The 14934-nt window shown below is 46.9% G+C and overlaps 1 protein-coding gene across 1 annotated transcript; it reads left to right on the top strand.

Annotated features, from left to right (window-relative positions):
• The first annotated feature begins 6022 nt into the window (after positions 1-6022).
• CCDC190 (coiled-coil domain containing 190) lies at positions 6023-11756 on the top strand. The gene is made up of 3 exons (XM_004589296.4): positions 6023-6510; positions 10468-10588; positions 10801-11756. Exons 1-3 carry the CDS (start codon positions 6315-6317, stop codon positions 11363-11365), a joined length of 882 nt encoding a protein of 293 aa, XP_004589353.2. The 5' UTR covers positions 6023-6314; the 3' UTR covers positions 11366-11756.
• Positions 11757-14934: the final 3178 nt, after the last annotated feature.

Genomic DNA, 14934 nt, shown 5'->3' with positions numbered 1-14934 from the left:
TTTTCAACAACACCTTACGAGAGAAAGACGCCGAAATAAGAGCCCACCACACAAGGCACAGCTCTGTTGAGTGACCGAGGGAAAAGGGAGCCCCTCACTGATCCTACAGACTGGAATTCCAGTGCCAACAAGGTACCATCCACTGCAGTGAAACACACCATCGAGAAACTGCCAGCAGAGTTGGGAAAGGAAGTTCCCCAAATCCTGAAAACTCGTGATGAGTCTTCTTCAACCACAGCAGATGCCTTAAGTCAGTTTCAAATTTTGGGAGAGTCCTCCATCCAACACACATCATCAGAAGACTGCCTGGAGGCGGGAACATCTGTCACCTGGAGGGAGTCTTTGAAAGACCTCCATGAAGAAATGAAGAGCCTAAAACGATCCTTAGTGGCCAAAGACGAAACTATTAGGCTCCTCCAAGATAAAATGGAGACACTTGCACAGTTCCTGGCCCAGACTTCAGAACTGGCGGCGCAACACAAACAAATGTCATCACAAATAAAAGATCTGAAGAGAAAACAAGCCAGTTTAATGAAGTTAGTGAAAAGGAAAAAGATTTGCCTCAAAGTCAAAACTAGGCAGCTCCGATTGCTGAAGGAAAATCTTCAAAAGAACGAAGACAAAAACACAACTTCGAATAAATCAATGAAAAAACTCGAAGACCGGATGTCAATTCTGGAAATGGAGCTACAAAATGTAAAAGAGGAAAATGAGAAATTATTGGACACCACTCAGCTAAAGATCATGGCTTTAGAAGATTCCAACTCAAAGCTTCAAGTGTCCTTCCACGAGAAGGAGCGAATTGCTCTGCAATGGAGGCGCTCCACACTCGTGAGCAGCTGCTCAAAGAAAATGACCCCAAAACACAGCAGCTTATCTGTGACATCATGTCCACCCTGCAGAAGTCCCTGGCCAAATGGCAGGAGAAAGACGGATACCTGTTGCCACAGAAATACTCCCAAGATCAAGCCCTACCCAGCCAGGTGGAGCATTTGCAAGAGGAGGTAAGGCCAGGAGTTAGGCAGGTATCACCACCATATCCCACAGTCACCAGATTCCAACATTCCTGAATCCCTGAAGGAAGACAATGGAGTGGCTGGAGGTGACTCAGGAGCAAGGGCAGAGAGCAGACCCCAGAGGGCCCTGAACAGTGCCACCACTGCCACTGGCCTGGGCACCATGACACCCTGGGGGGAGCTGCACCTGCTGCAGCCAGTCTCAACCACCATCACCACCACCCAGAGCAGTACGGCCAAAATCCAGCAGCTGCCCACCGAGCCCAAGCCCTCCACCACAGACCTGGGCCTCACAGAGCTGGCAAATGCCAGTGGGAACAAGATTCTTGCCATCGGAGTGCTGGTCACAGTGAAATGGTTCAACGTCAAGAACCGATACGAATTCATCACCAGAAAAGATACCCAGGATGACATCTTTGTCCACCAATCAGCAATCAAGAAGAACAACCCCTGCAAGTACCTGCCCAGCCTGGGGGATGGTGAGACCATGGAGTTTGACGTGATAGAGGGTGAGAAGGGCGTGGAAGCGGCCAAAGTCACCGACCCCGGGGGAGCCGCAGTCCAGAGCAGCAAGTATGTGCCCAAACGCACCCGATCCCGGCGCTACCCACGCCGGAGGGCTCCTAGGCCCCACTACCCACACGATTGCCTTGCCACTGACAGCGGTAGCTCAGATGCAACATCTGATGGCCAGGCCTGTCCTCGCTGGCGCCGAGGCAGGCGCCGAACGCTCCCATGCTGCTACCAGCCTCCACCGCAGGACTCCATCACTCCTGTGCAGGGAGACATTCAGGGTGCCCAGGGCGTGGCTGAAGGCGATCATGGCTAGCCCATGGGAGAAAAAGTTGATCAGGGGTGCTTCAGCAGACCAGGTTCCTCAGCCAGTCTCAACAGGACAGCGAAGAGGCTGATTCCGAAGATCAAGAAGAAACCCGAGGCCAGCAGCCGTCTCTCCAGCGCTCCCCACCCAGGCGCCCAAAACACTGCCTCACAGGATCAACCCACAAAATCCTGTAGATGATCTCCAAACAGACTACAAAGGCACTCACAGCTCTCTACCTCAAAGGAAAGAGAATCCATGTGCTATAGTACTAAGAAAACTTAACAGTTTCAACAGATCTGTCAACAGAAGATGTGAACAAAAAGAGAAACTGAAGAACCAACATGGAAAAACTAGACCCATTGCGGGTGGCTATGCACTTCTCAGAGACTAATGACATAATGGTCATAATACTAACAAAATCCTAATAAACTTCCCAAAACTGGCTGGAGGAACACTTTCTGCAGCACCTCCAATGGCCCAGTCACAGGACAAACAGCAAGCAATTTTCTGCGTGAGAGTGGGTGGAATGGGACAGGAAGAGGAGTCGAAAGATAGCAGGATTTCTGGGGCTGGGTGCAGGCCAGGCTGATGTAGGCTGCAGCACCCAATGGTGAGAGCTGTGACTTTAGTGGGGGAGGGAAGTGTGAGCTGACTAGGTGGATCACAGGACCCACCATCACATGGGAGCTGAGGGCAGGCCTGGTAGGTGTCCTTGGAGACTCCCTGAATAGGCCACAACACCTGTTAGTGAGTACAAGAGGGGTGTTCAGTGTGACTGGCCAGGCTAGGCTGCAGCACCTGCTGATGAGTACAAAAGCTGGGGCTGGAAACAGGCCAGGTAGGGTTCTCTGAGGTTGCCCAAATTACATTGCAGCACCAGCCAGCATGTGCAAGATGGTACAGTGGGAGGGAGCTGGGCTGGCCTATGTTGTAGCACCTGCTGGTTCATCTGAGATTTGGGGCTGGGGCAGGGCTGGCCACTAACCCACTGGTACATGCATGGAGAGCTGCAGGGACAGGACCACATCTGGCCCTGCACCAGCCAACATACACACAAGCCCAGGTGGGGCTTCTCAAAGGGCTCTTCAACTAGACTGCTGAGCTCAATCCATGACTTAGGGAAGATCACACCAACATGTGTTCTCATGCTGGAGCACATGTTGCAGGACTGGGCACCTCAGTTGCTGACTCCCATGCTAGAGCAGAGAGCAGACCCAGATGCACATGACAGACAAGACAGCCAGCTCATCTGTGCCAACAGAGGACTTGGAGTAACTCTGCAAGGGAGGGAAAGAAGAGCTGGTTGAACAACACTCCTGGCCAGACTTTACAGCATGCATCCAGGTCTCTGGACACACGGATGTGGACATGGTGAGCCAGCAGGTCTTAGAAAGAGTTTCTCACTCTGGTGCCATGAGGATAACCAAGAGCACTCAAACACCCTCAGAACATTCTTCCCCACCTCAGGGTGTCTCAAGTGACATCCCACAACTGTCTCCATCCCTGGTGCTCAGGGAGTCTGTCAGCAAGGAGCAGCACACTGTTCCCCTTCCTTCCCCTTCCCAAGGACACAGCAGGGAAGATGGAAGCACTTAGCTCACCCACATGCCCCGACCCCAACACCCTCCATCCCAAATGATGACCTCTATGGGTCTGCAACCCCCTCGCTTTTGTAATATTTCAAAATTCTCAAAATAGAAAACAAAATCAATGTCTTAGTTTAGCTGTAGCATGGGCATATTCTAATCTGCCTTCTAGGTTCTTGTCTCACACACAGATGAGTGTTGTATGTGCAGGCGTATAGAAATAGAAACAGGTTTGTTTCAAAGGGAGAGGGAAGGGGTCCAGTGCGATAGCCTAGCAGCTAAAGTCCTCTTCTTGCACACGCCAGGATCCCATATGGGCGCTGGTTCTAATCTCAGTGGCCCCGCTTCCCATCCAGCTCCCTGCTTGTGGCCTGAGAAAGCAGTTGAGAATGGCCCAAAGCCTTGGGACCCTGCAACCACATGAGACTTGGAAGAGGCTCCTGGTATGGTTTCGGATTGCCTCAGCTCCTCTGTTGAGGCCACTTGGTGAGTCAATTATTAGACAGAAGATATTTCTCTCTGTCTCACCTCAATATATATCTGACTTTGCAATAAAAAAATATATATCACAGGCAGCAGGTTCTCACTGGCACTATCACAAGGCCAAGGGTGACTAGGATGGATTTGGCCACCATGGCCTATGCTTGCCCTTCAGCCACACATTGTGTCAGCAGACACCACCCCGCCTTTCAGTTCTCACTCAAAAAGACTCATGGGATCCCAGCTTTACTAGAAAGTCTCTCCCTGGAGCATACTGTGATGGCTGCAAATAGATTCAGCTAGGGCTGGTCTTCCACCTGCAGCTCAGGAAGTTTTGGGTCGGAGCTTGGGTCCAGCTCTCCTTCATCAGGAACCCTGTTCTCTATGGTGATTGTCTCAGAATCCTACGTCATGCATTTAAATTCTGGAGATGTTAATGAGGGCATTACCTCATGGGAAAGCATTACCTCCTACTGCAGGAGCAATGATGCCTCTCCCCTCTCATTGCCCAGAAGCCTCTCTGTCCTGGCCTTTTGTTGGGTGATTATTCTGGGCGGTAGCTACGGCCAGAGATGCTGAATTCCAATAAGCTTTGGGGACTTGTCAGGTGCCTTTGCTGGCAGCCTGGAATGCATGAGCACTTCTTGCTTTCCAGTGGAACCCCACAGCCACAGGAAAAGTTCCACACAGGGTCTTGTCTTGTCACCAATGTCAACCCAGCCTTCCATTGCCACTACCCAAAACACGAGATTAAACATTTATTCAAGTCACACTTTGCCAAGGATATCTACATCTCAATGAAGATCCAATAAGCACTGAGATGTGCTAAACACGTATGGAAGTCTGGAGGGGAGGGGTGTCAGTAGGGTGTGCAGTGGTGTGAAGTAATTGAACTAGTTTCCTGCACAGAATGTGTATAATCATAACACCAACAATGACTGCGACAACAAAACAGAGCGCTTTCTTTGAGGGCCTGATTTGGTTTCTAAGAAGTAGACGTAGAGGTGGGGAAGAGAAGTGTATCAAAAGGTCCGGGGAGAGGAAATAAAAGTGACAGGGAGGGAGAGAGAAAGGGGAAGACAGAGAGAACTTGAGAACACAGGCATTATTGGCTTTCACTCTTAGCTCCCATGGATACAGCCCAGAAGAAGCAGTGTGGGTCCCTCTGGGGAGGGCTCAGAGCTGGCAGGCTTCCTGTTGAAAGCTGAATGCTGTTGAGAGCTCTGCCGCCAAAGCTGGGATTGGTGCCCATAGCTCAGGGCATTCACATTCCTGACCACAGGGTGTGGGAGAGAAAGAGAGCTTTCAAGTGCATTCACTGTTCTTCACCCCAGCCCTCTCCAGAGGTCCCATTTCTTTATCCCCCACAGCAGCAGAATCTCCAGTTTACTAAAGAAACGCAAGTTCATTCGTCCAGAGTGAACCTTACATAGCAAAAGAAACAGGTGCTTTTCTCACTGTGAGCGCCCGGGAACCATAGGTAAGTGCTATTTCCTTGTTCTTTGACAGAAAGTTCAGCATGCGTGTTAGATCCCATAACCTATGTCTTTCCTTGTTATGTCCTGACCTTATCCTCTCTTTTAATGCTGAACTCTTTCCTGTGTGATTACCCCCCCAAAACTTCGTGCAGAACAATTGGTTTGTATCCCTGCTTCCAAAATGTTCGGTCTGGTGAGCACCAGGGAAGCCGCTTGCTAAACAGATGCTCATCTTGGACTGGCAGGGCGTAAGCGCCACATCTGGAAGCTGTTCTATTGAGAGTCAGCAGACCTCTTTCCTCCCACTCTGGGTGATATCCGCTGTACAGATTTGGAATGACTTACTAGACGTCAACGTCACAACTCAAACAAAAAAACTCCTTGAGAGTAAAAACTGCATCTTATTCACCCCTCAACTCCCACACAACAGCTAGCACGTGGTAGGATTGCAGGCATGTGGGACTGAATGAAATGGAAGGGAGCCCTAAGTCCCCAAATCTCCAAACATATGTGCGGGGATCCTTTAGGAAACAACAGAATGGACTTATCTCACTGAGTGAATAAGATACTATTCACTCATTGATCTTTCTTTTTTTCCCAAAGAGGTGTTCATACATTTTCTCTTGGGCAGTACAGAAATCTGATTGCGGACTGTGTAAGCAACCTCTTTCCTATCACCACTTCTCTATCAAGCAGGTTGAGGCTCAAAAGAGGAACTTTGCCCTTCATCCTTCCGATCACTTTGGAAGTTCATTTCTTTAAAGGGCAGTTTCTCAACAGTATGATTTCATCTGATTCAACAGTTGTGTTTTCAAAAATTTCCACTTTCTGATGTGGGTCTTGGTCTGAAAGCCAGGGTCCACCATCCTGTTCTTGCTTTATCACATTACTTGTGGCACCTGGAGGAATCTTATTTTATGGTCTCAAGACCATGAAGAGAGTGGAGAGACACTTGGTCAAAGGACCGCTGTACAAACATTTTGATTTGGAGAGGAAGACTGCCAAGCAGGCTGAAGCCATACTGGGCCAAAGACTGCAAAGACTCGAGGAGATCTGCTTGTACCATGTGAAGCTGCTGACCAGGGAGCAGCGACAGCTCCAGAGAGAACTACAGAGGTTGCAGCAAGGTAAGGCTTTCAGTACTGGGGTCACAACTACAGACTGCCGGAGCAGCGTGAGGCAGCAAGCCCATTGCTTATTTTCATCTCAGGCCTTTCCAGAGCCTGGGATAGCAAGAATGCAAGACCTCTTGGTCACAAATCGGGGTGCTGAGCTTTCCAACATGTAGGCTTACAAGCATTCCACTCATATGCCTTCTCGCACCATCACTTCTCAAATTTTCAGCCGCTGTGTCTGTGCTGATCTGGTTGCATCCTTTTCTGACCCCTAATCTTTCTCTTTTGACTCCAACAACTGGTTATTCAACAACTGTACAAGTCTTGCTCCTAGCCCATTGTCTGAAAGGAAACTTTCAAAACAAAAGAAAAAAAGTCTCTGAGATTAGTGCCTCAGTTTCCTTACATGTAAAATGGAAATGATATTTCATGATATTGTTTGAGGACTACCACACAGCAAGCACTCTATAAGTATTTAATTTACCAATCAATAAAGAATCAACCTCTTCTGTTTTTCATTGAAAGTTATCACTGTTAATGCAGTTCGTTGAAACTAGTTTTCCTCTGTCATTAAAGTGATTAAATGTTACTATTACTTCAGTAAAACATAGATATCCCTTCTTATTCAAAGGGCCCACATCCTGGGAAAACAAAAAGTGATAGAAAATCTAAGAGCCATGATCAAATACAAAATCTTTCAGGTCTACACATCTAATACATAGATACAAAATCAAGAGACATGTGCAATTACCTAGCCTGGAAATTATTTCAAATCCCTAAACTTTTCTCGTGATATCTGGTTATTTATGGACACTGCAGTCTTCAAAGTTGACTCGACAGATTACTAACTCCAGTTGCAAGATCCTGTCTGCCTGTTTAGAATGAAAGCTCACATTCTAGAAAATGATCTTAGAAAAAACCATTTGGCTGATCTCCACTTTCGTTTTCAAGAACCACACTGGAGATCTGGCACCAGCTCTCAAGCAGGAGCATGCCCGAAAGCCCTGACCCTGAGGGGCTGGGAGCCTGCCTCCACTCCAGGTGGTTTGGAAAGAGCTTGGCTCAGAAGACAGAAGACTGATTTCAAGGTCTCTGTCTGTGTATTCCTCAAATCCCTCGAGAGTAAAAAGAGGGAGAAGGGTAAGAAGCAGTATTATGGAGTCTTGATATTATGAGGGGCTGTGTTCAGTAATAATTTCACATAATTAACGCAATCATTGCAGAAATCCAGTTATATGATGCTTAGTGTGTTATTTAACATGCAGATGGCCAATCTTCATCTTAATTATTTGGATCAGAAGTTTAAAAATGAGGCTCTCAAAGATCTATATTTTTGACTGAGATGGCACCCAAGGCACATTATGCTGGGATGGGTGTTTTGCAGCCCAAACATAAATCGCTGGTACAACTCCTCAAGAGTCTGGACTGTAGATATGAAACAAAACCCATGGTCTCTGCCCTCCAGGGCTCCTGTTTAAACAGGAGCATAACACTATGGTAAAACACCACAAGAGAAGGTGCTAGTTGCTAAATCAGCTATTTTCAAAGGAGAATGAGAGCTATGGAAGGCTTCTCTGTCAACGGCCTTGGGTAAAATCTCCCAGCAGTGTGGGAACGTCATCTAAGGGGAAAAGGAAAAAGGGTGGGGCCACCCCTAGCAGAAGGAACAGTTTGTTGCAAAAACCGACGAATTAGCAAGGTTTGCTACCAAACAGCCCGATAGCTGTAGGAGAGTGCAGGAAAAGCATGATGGGTAAAGAAGGTAGTAGCCCATCTCCAGAAACAAGGCAGGAAAGGCAACATCTTCCCAGGGAGCAGGGTTGAAGGGGGAGCAGTGCAATTGAAACAAAAGGATAAAAGACTGAGAGACAAGATTACATTTCAAGCAGGTGGCTGGAGAGAACTCTCTCAGCAAGCACAAGGCGAGAGCACTCCTCGGCTTTGCCAGGAAGCTTTTATTCTTGGGAAGAGTGTTGTCAGTATTAATGCTCCTGTGTCTTCAGGGCCACCAGGAGATTGGTAAGGAACATGAAGAAGAAGACAGAGAGGAGGTACCACCAGGGGTGCAGACTCCTACAGCTTGCTCTCTGGAGAACGCCCACCCCCTTTGGCCTGACTGTGATGACATGCCAGCTTAATCACACCGCCTGGTGCATTTGGCTTTGCTAACCATAGTCTTTGTCATGCTGCATCCCCCAGAAGCTTCCGTTCCAAGACTTCCAGTTCTCATCTTTCTGGTTCCAAGCCACATAAATCTTTTTTTTTTTTTAATGGCCTTCAGCACCCAGATGATTTCAAATACTCCTCTGGGGTTTGGCAGTAAGGAGGGTATACATTCAAAGATTAGAAAGCTCACTCTGAGGCAAGGCTGATGGTAAGACAGAGAGCAAGCTAAGCCAGAGCACACCTGAGCGAATTCCAACGTTCAGGTCATGGTGAACCAGGCTTCCCGTTGGAGAAAATGGGAAGAACCGGCATCGCACGATATCTAAAAAAATGACTAGTCAGAACTTTATGACTAATTATATATTCAACAGGGAAAAAAAACATCAAGTACCCAAAGTCTTCAAAAAAAGTTTATGGAAAATGCATATTATGAAAGAGCTATGTACATTTTTCTTTGCTTGCTTGTTTGTTTTTGCACACGGATCAGCTTATCTTGTAATTCCATTTTCCCCCATGAATCTTCTGAAGCATCCTTTATAGGTGCATGATCTGGCACAAAGTCAGCACTCAAATACACTTGGTAATTGCGTAACTGGGTGTAGGGACTGGGATTCACAGAGGGAATACCAGGTAAAGACAGGTGTCAGAGAGGAGACAGGGTTCTTTCTAAGCTCGCTGGTCCTCCAGATCTAAGGGCGGGAGAATCAGCGCCGACTCCCTTAGCGTGTTAGGATGGGTAAAGCTTTCCCAGGAAAAACAAAAACAAAAGCAAACCACACCCTCACCCAAGAAGACAAAGAAGAGAGGCCAAAGATGACTGTCACCCTACATCCCAAAGAATTCTAGGTCCTTCATCTGGTCATGTTCTGTCTGCCTGGTCTGGCCTTCTCTCTGCAGTATAGATTTAAGGAACTCAATCCCATTAGAGCAAAGTAGTGTAGAAATCACATCCTCCAATAAACTAACTCATGAGCTGCCTTGAAAACAAACTGGTCCTCTACAGAAGCTATGACTACGTGATGATGAAACATCAACTCAGCAATGGCGCGGTTGGCAGTTGCGACCTCATGCCACAGGTGGTGAGGAGGTCACGTAGCTGTGGTGAATTAAACAATATGCTCACTCCCAGATTATTCTGCTTCGCAAGACCCTGTCCTTGCCAACTAAAACATTCAGACAAAGCTTCCCTGGGCATAACCAGCTTACACATCTAACTTCCATGTTGCTAAATCCACTTGAACATGTTCTAGGTACACACTGGGGAAACGGCATTGTTTCACTGCCCCCATCACACCAGATCTACCATATATGCAATGCGACCCAAGGCCATTCATACCTCGATTCTCTGAAAGCCCAGTTTCCTTCACTCCTTTCCTCTTCCTGTGCTAATTTTCTAGGGCTCTGTAACAAAGGGCCAAAAGCTGGATGCATGAAATAGCCAAACTTCACTGTCTCTCAGTACTGGAGTGCAGAGGTTCAAGATCAAGCGTAGAGAACGGGGTTGGTTCCTTCTGAGGGCTGAGCCAGAGTCTGCTGAGATCTCTCTTCCCGGTCTCCTCGGGTGTCTTCCCAGTTTAGTGTGAGTGAGTGTGTGTGTGTGTGTGTTCAAATATCCTTGTCTTAAAAGGACACCAGTCATATTGGCTTAGGACCCACCTTATTGGCCTCATTTTAGCCCCCCGATCTCTGTAAAGACCCTGCAAATCAGGCCACAGTTGGAGGTACTGCAGCTTAGGACTACAATATACAGAATCTGGGAGGACACAGTTCAACTCTGAGCACTTACTAATTCATCAAAAGCAGATATGATCAAGAAAAAGCTCTCCTCTTATTTTGGAAATGGAATTCAGAAGAGGTCAGATGCCCTGAAGCTTGCCTCCCAGGCAGGACAGAAGTCCAGCGTCCCCCAGGCTGCCCAGACCAGGTAAGGAAACAGGTCATTCCCCAATGACCCCCTTCGCTTGTTTTTCTCCCTCTGAGACAACGCAGAGCCTCTCCCCACGTCACCACTCCCCATTTCCGCCAGACCGGTCCTCCCCCACCTTGCTACCTCAGCTCACGGCACACGGACCGGGCTTGAAAGGTCTTGGATGTGAGATGCAATGCCCCTTTCTGCCTTCCCCTCCTCTCTCTCAGAACCTTGGCAACCCACCCAACTCCAGAAACACACAACGCCGAGTCCCAGAGGTCGCCTTCACATCACACCGGCCCCAAAGACTCCACAAAGACCAGAGAGCACGGATCTCAAAATGATGGAGCTGCCTCCCTTGGGGAAGAGACGCCACAAGCCCCAGGGGAGGAGTGCATGAACCCACCAGAGGGTGGAGACCCCAGTGTGGGCACCTCTGCCCTATGTCACGTCCAAGGTGTTTCCACCCACACCACAGAAACGGGCTCTGGTTCTAGCCCCGCTGGTGACAGCAGAATGGCATGTATTAATGAGACAGGATCAAAGGAGGCCAATCTGAAGCCAGGCAGGAATGCTGGGAAGCAAATCCCCCCAGACCCTGTGAAACACGCAGACGGCTTCAAAGGCGAATCCACAAAGCTGACCTTCTTAGAACTGCTTGCAAAGGTCAAAAACGCTCGGTACCTCCGGCACAGGGTGCCCCCGGAGTCTGAGAGGTTGCTTAGCATTGCAGAGATATTTGGACACGAGGAGTCCTCCCCACGCAGGGCACCATCTAAATCCCTTCTCTAACCATAAGATAAGGGCTGACAGTGACACATAGAATAAGCACCGTGGACATGGCGGCAGTAAGCAATACAGAGAAGCAGAGACAGACAGGCATGGATGACAATTTCGCTTTAAGCCCTCAGGGAGCTTCATTTTTCTTCCTTTACAGGAAGATGTTTATCAAAATAAATAAAATCCAGTATGTGAAAACAAAAAGAGAAGGAATCTTGTGAAAACATTTCCAATAAATCACGTGCATTTCTAACGTCATAAAATGTACGAATATACATTGATGACTGCTTTTATGAAGAAGTCAAATCCTTGACTGTATCTTTTAGAAGAATCTTGTAATGCCACCTGCTGGCCAAATGACATAGATGTTCTCTGTTTCATGTTTGTATGGGGTGGTGAGAAGAGAACCTCAATTAAAAATTTGTACTATAATATGGTCCAAAAATAAAACTGGGTCTCCTGTCACAATAATGATGTGTTTCTTTTTTAAATCCCCACCCTGCCCCCAACTTTTCTTTCCGAGGTGACTGTTTTAGTTTTATCATTCACACTTTCAACCTGCCCATGTCAAACTATGTAGATCCCATTTGTTTTGTTTGTTTAAGATGACAACATTTCCTTTTATATCTTCTAGAGTCAAAGGATTTCAACAATTTCTGATCATCTCTCAGAACATTACAAAGCTCAAATCATAAGGGTAGGGGCTGTGGTGCAGTAGATGAAGCAGCAGTTAGGACACTGGGTGTTCCATCACAGGGTGCCAGGTTCGAGTCCTGCTTTCATTTTCTATCCTCTTTCCTGCTGATGCGCACTCCAGAAGGCAGCAGCACTTGAGTTCCTGCCATTCATGTGGGACTCCTGGGTGCAGTTCCTGGCTCAGTCGCAAGAATTTGGAAGAGTGAGTTAGTAGTTAGAAGATTCTCTCTCTCTCTCTCTCTCTCTCTCTCTCTCTCTCTCTCTCTCTTTCTGTGTATCTTTCAAGGATGATCTCACAATAATATTTTGTGGTGTGTGTGTGTGTTTGAAAAAGTAATAGAGAGAGAGAGAGAATCTTCCATCTGCTGGTTACCTTCCACAGAGCTGCAATGACCTAGGTTATGCCAGACTGAATCCAGGAGCCAAGAACTTCATCCAGGACTCCCAAAAGGATGGCAGGGGCTTCAGGACTTGAGCCATGTCCCATTGCTTACCCCAGGATATCATAAGGGTTGGCAATGGAGCAGCTATGGCACGAATAGGCTGGTGTACAAGATTTCAAGGTTGCAAGCAGCAGCTTTGCTGCTACACAATAGGAGTGCCCATTGTCTCAGAGAAGGGTGGGCGACCTCTGCTGCACCCAGTCACACTCCTTTTGCAGTCACTGGGAGCAAATGTTCTGCACACTACTCCTTACCACCTTCATCTGTTTGGCCTGCTGAGACCTATCTGTTCTTCACCAGAAGACATCTCAGTACCTTCCACCAGTTCCAATAAGAGCTCAGGTATTGCTACATCAACGCACATGTGCACAGCTAACCACATATTTGCACAGTTGTTATTTAGTCTAACTCCTTTTCTTCTTCAATGCAACAAGTCCAATACTCTGCTGAGTACCACTCAACACAGTCAAAGGCAAGGTTGCTGGGCAGGCCCTGCTTGCCTCAGGCAGAACATCGTGGTGAAGAGGGATCTGGACAGAATCGGTGGACAGGTGGCAGCTGCCAACAAGAAACATTAGAACAAACATGCTGGGTTAATAAATTGCCTCATTCAAAAAAAAAAAAAGAAAAACACATTTTAGGGGCCCAAATTATGGGCAGTGAATTAATCTACACCTGAGATGCTGGCATTCTTTATGAGTACCGGTTCAAGTCTTGGCTGCCCCACTTCTGACCCAAGTCCCTAAAAATACACCTTGGAAGGCAGCTGAAGATGACCCAGGTGTGTGGGCCTTGCGGAGCATGTAAAACACCTGGATGGAGTCCCAGGCTCTTGATTTCAGTATGTCCTGCTCTCAGCCATTTAACTCTGCCTTTCAAATAAATAAAATTGTCTTTCAAAATAAGACTTACTAATCAATCCTGAAAATTAAGCTGAGCAAATCTATGTGTAGCAGTAGAAATCTCCATCCTGGTCATCTTGGATAGGATAAAGGAGTAGGATTTAGTGGTTGACATGTTCAACCCCAGGCCAAAAGTAGGAAATCACATTTCAAAACAGAGAAGAGAATACTTGTTTTCAATGAGTTTCTCATCAATGAGTTTGATGTAGAGTTGAAAATCTGTTCATGTTTTGAAATCTGTGAATAATTCTTCAACAACACGTGCTTCCATAAAATTTTCAAAAGCCTTTCCATATTTAGCTTTCAAATAAATTCGGAAAAAACTAGGTTAAATGATGGGAAAGTTTTTTTCCCTCAAATTCATGGTCTTCTCCAAGCCTTCATGTGCTAATATCATTGTGAATGTCTAGGGGGAAAATTATATCATGAATTCCTCCAAATGATAGCCTTGAAAGTGGTGTACCTCAATGATTTTCAGAGACTATTAGTAATCCACTGCACCCGTGTTAGAAACAGGATGGTAGAAAACTATACTGGAATAATCTTTTTAGGTCAAATAGCAAAGATCTAAATTCTAATTCTTCTCAATAGCAGAAATGACATTTTAGTGTGTATTTTTCTCTATCATCCTTATAGGTGTTCCCCTATGCCCCTGCATGCACACACACACACACACACACACACACTCACTCACAAGCACACACACATGTGTGTACAAACATGAGAAGGGTCCAACTCAAAGGTGACAAACATGGTAAGGAGGTGAGGACACAGTTGTGACTATTCCAACTGCTCCGTGCGTGCTGTCTGTGTGGTCAGCTGGTAGTCTCCACTTCCTTTGACAGACAGGAACTCTGAAATTCAGAAGGTTCGACTTCAGAAGTCCCGTTGAATCTGAACAGTCGTACAGCCTGCGGTTAAGGCCATCTCTGCCCATCTGCTCAGCTCTGCAGCCCCTGTGCTCCACACTACATCCGGTGCTTACTTCGCCCAGAAGTTTAACAACACAATCCCTAACCTCCAAGAACTCATCACACAGAGCTGAAAACAAAACGAAACTGATGTTGCAGTCACAATTTTTGCCTGTCCCCTTGTGTCTCTCCTATTCCAAGTAATTAAACACAATCAGTCGTAAGAGTTCTATTCTTCCTGCAGGAACTTGATCAGCAAAGGGCACGAGTCTCAATCTTTGTCACAATAAGGGAAAGACCAAGCAGAAAGGACTTTTGGGAATATGTTCCCATTTCTAGCAAACAGGCATACAGAACCCTTTACACCTTGTCAGGCCTGCAGTAATTTTTTGAACTGCTGCAGCCTCCTGGCTCCAGGTTGAAGAAGCGCAGGAAGTACTGAGCACTAGATAAAGCTGGAAGATAAAGCCGGAAGGAAGAAGACAGCTTACAAAAGGTTTATATTTGGGTTTAGTCTAAAGCACAACACTTCCGAGAGTTAAAAGGCATGCTGCTAATGAAAAAAACTGGGGAAGGAAATGAAAAATGGACAAAACTGCTACATGGCACAGTAAGGAGTGGGGACGTTA

This window comes from Ochotona princeps, chromosome 2 (assembly GCF_030435755.1).
Source record: "Ochotona princeps isolate mOchPri1 chromosome 2, mOchPri1.hap1, whole genome shotgun sequence".
NCBI classification, from domain to species: Eukaryota; Metazoa; Chordata; class Mammalia; order Lagomorpha; family Ochotonidae; genus Ochotona; species Ochotona princeps.
The sequence above is the reverse complement of the archived record's forward strand: the minus strand, read 5'-3'. Positions and strand labels throughout refer to the sequence as shown.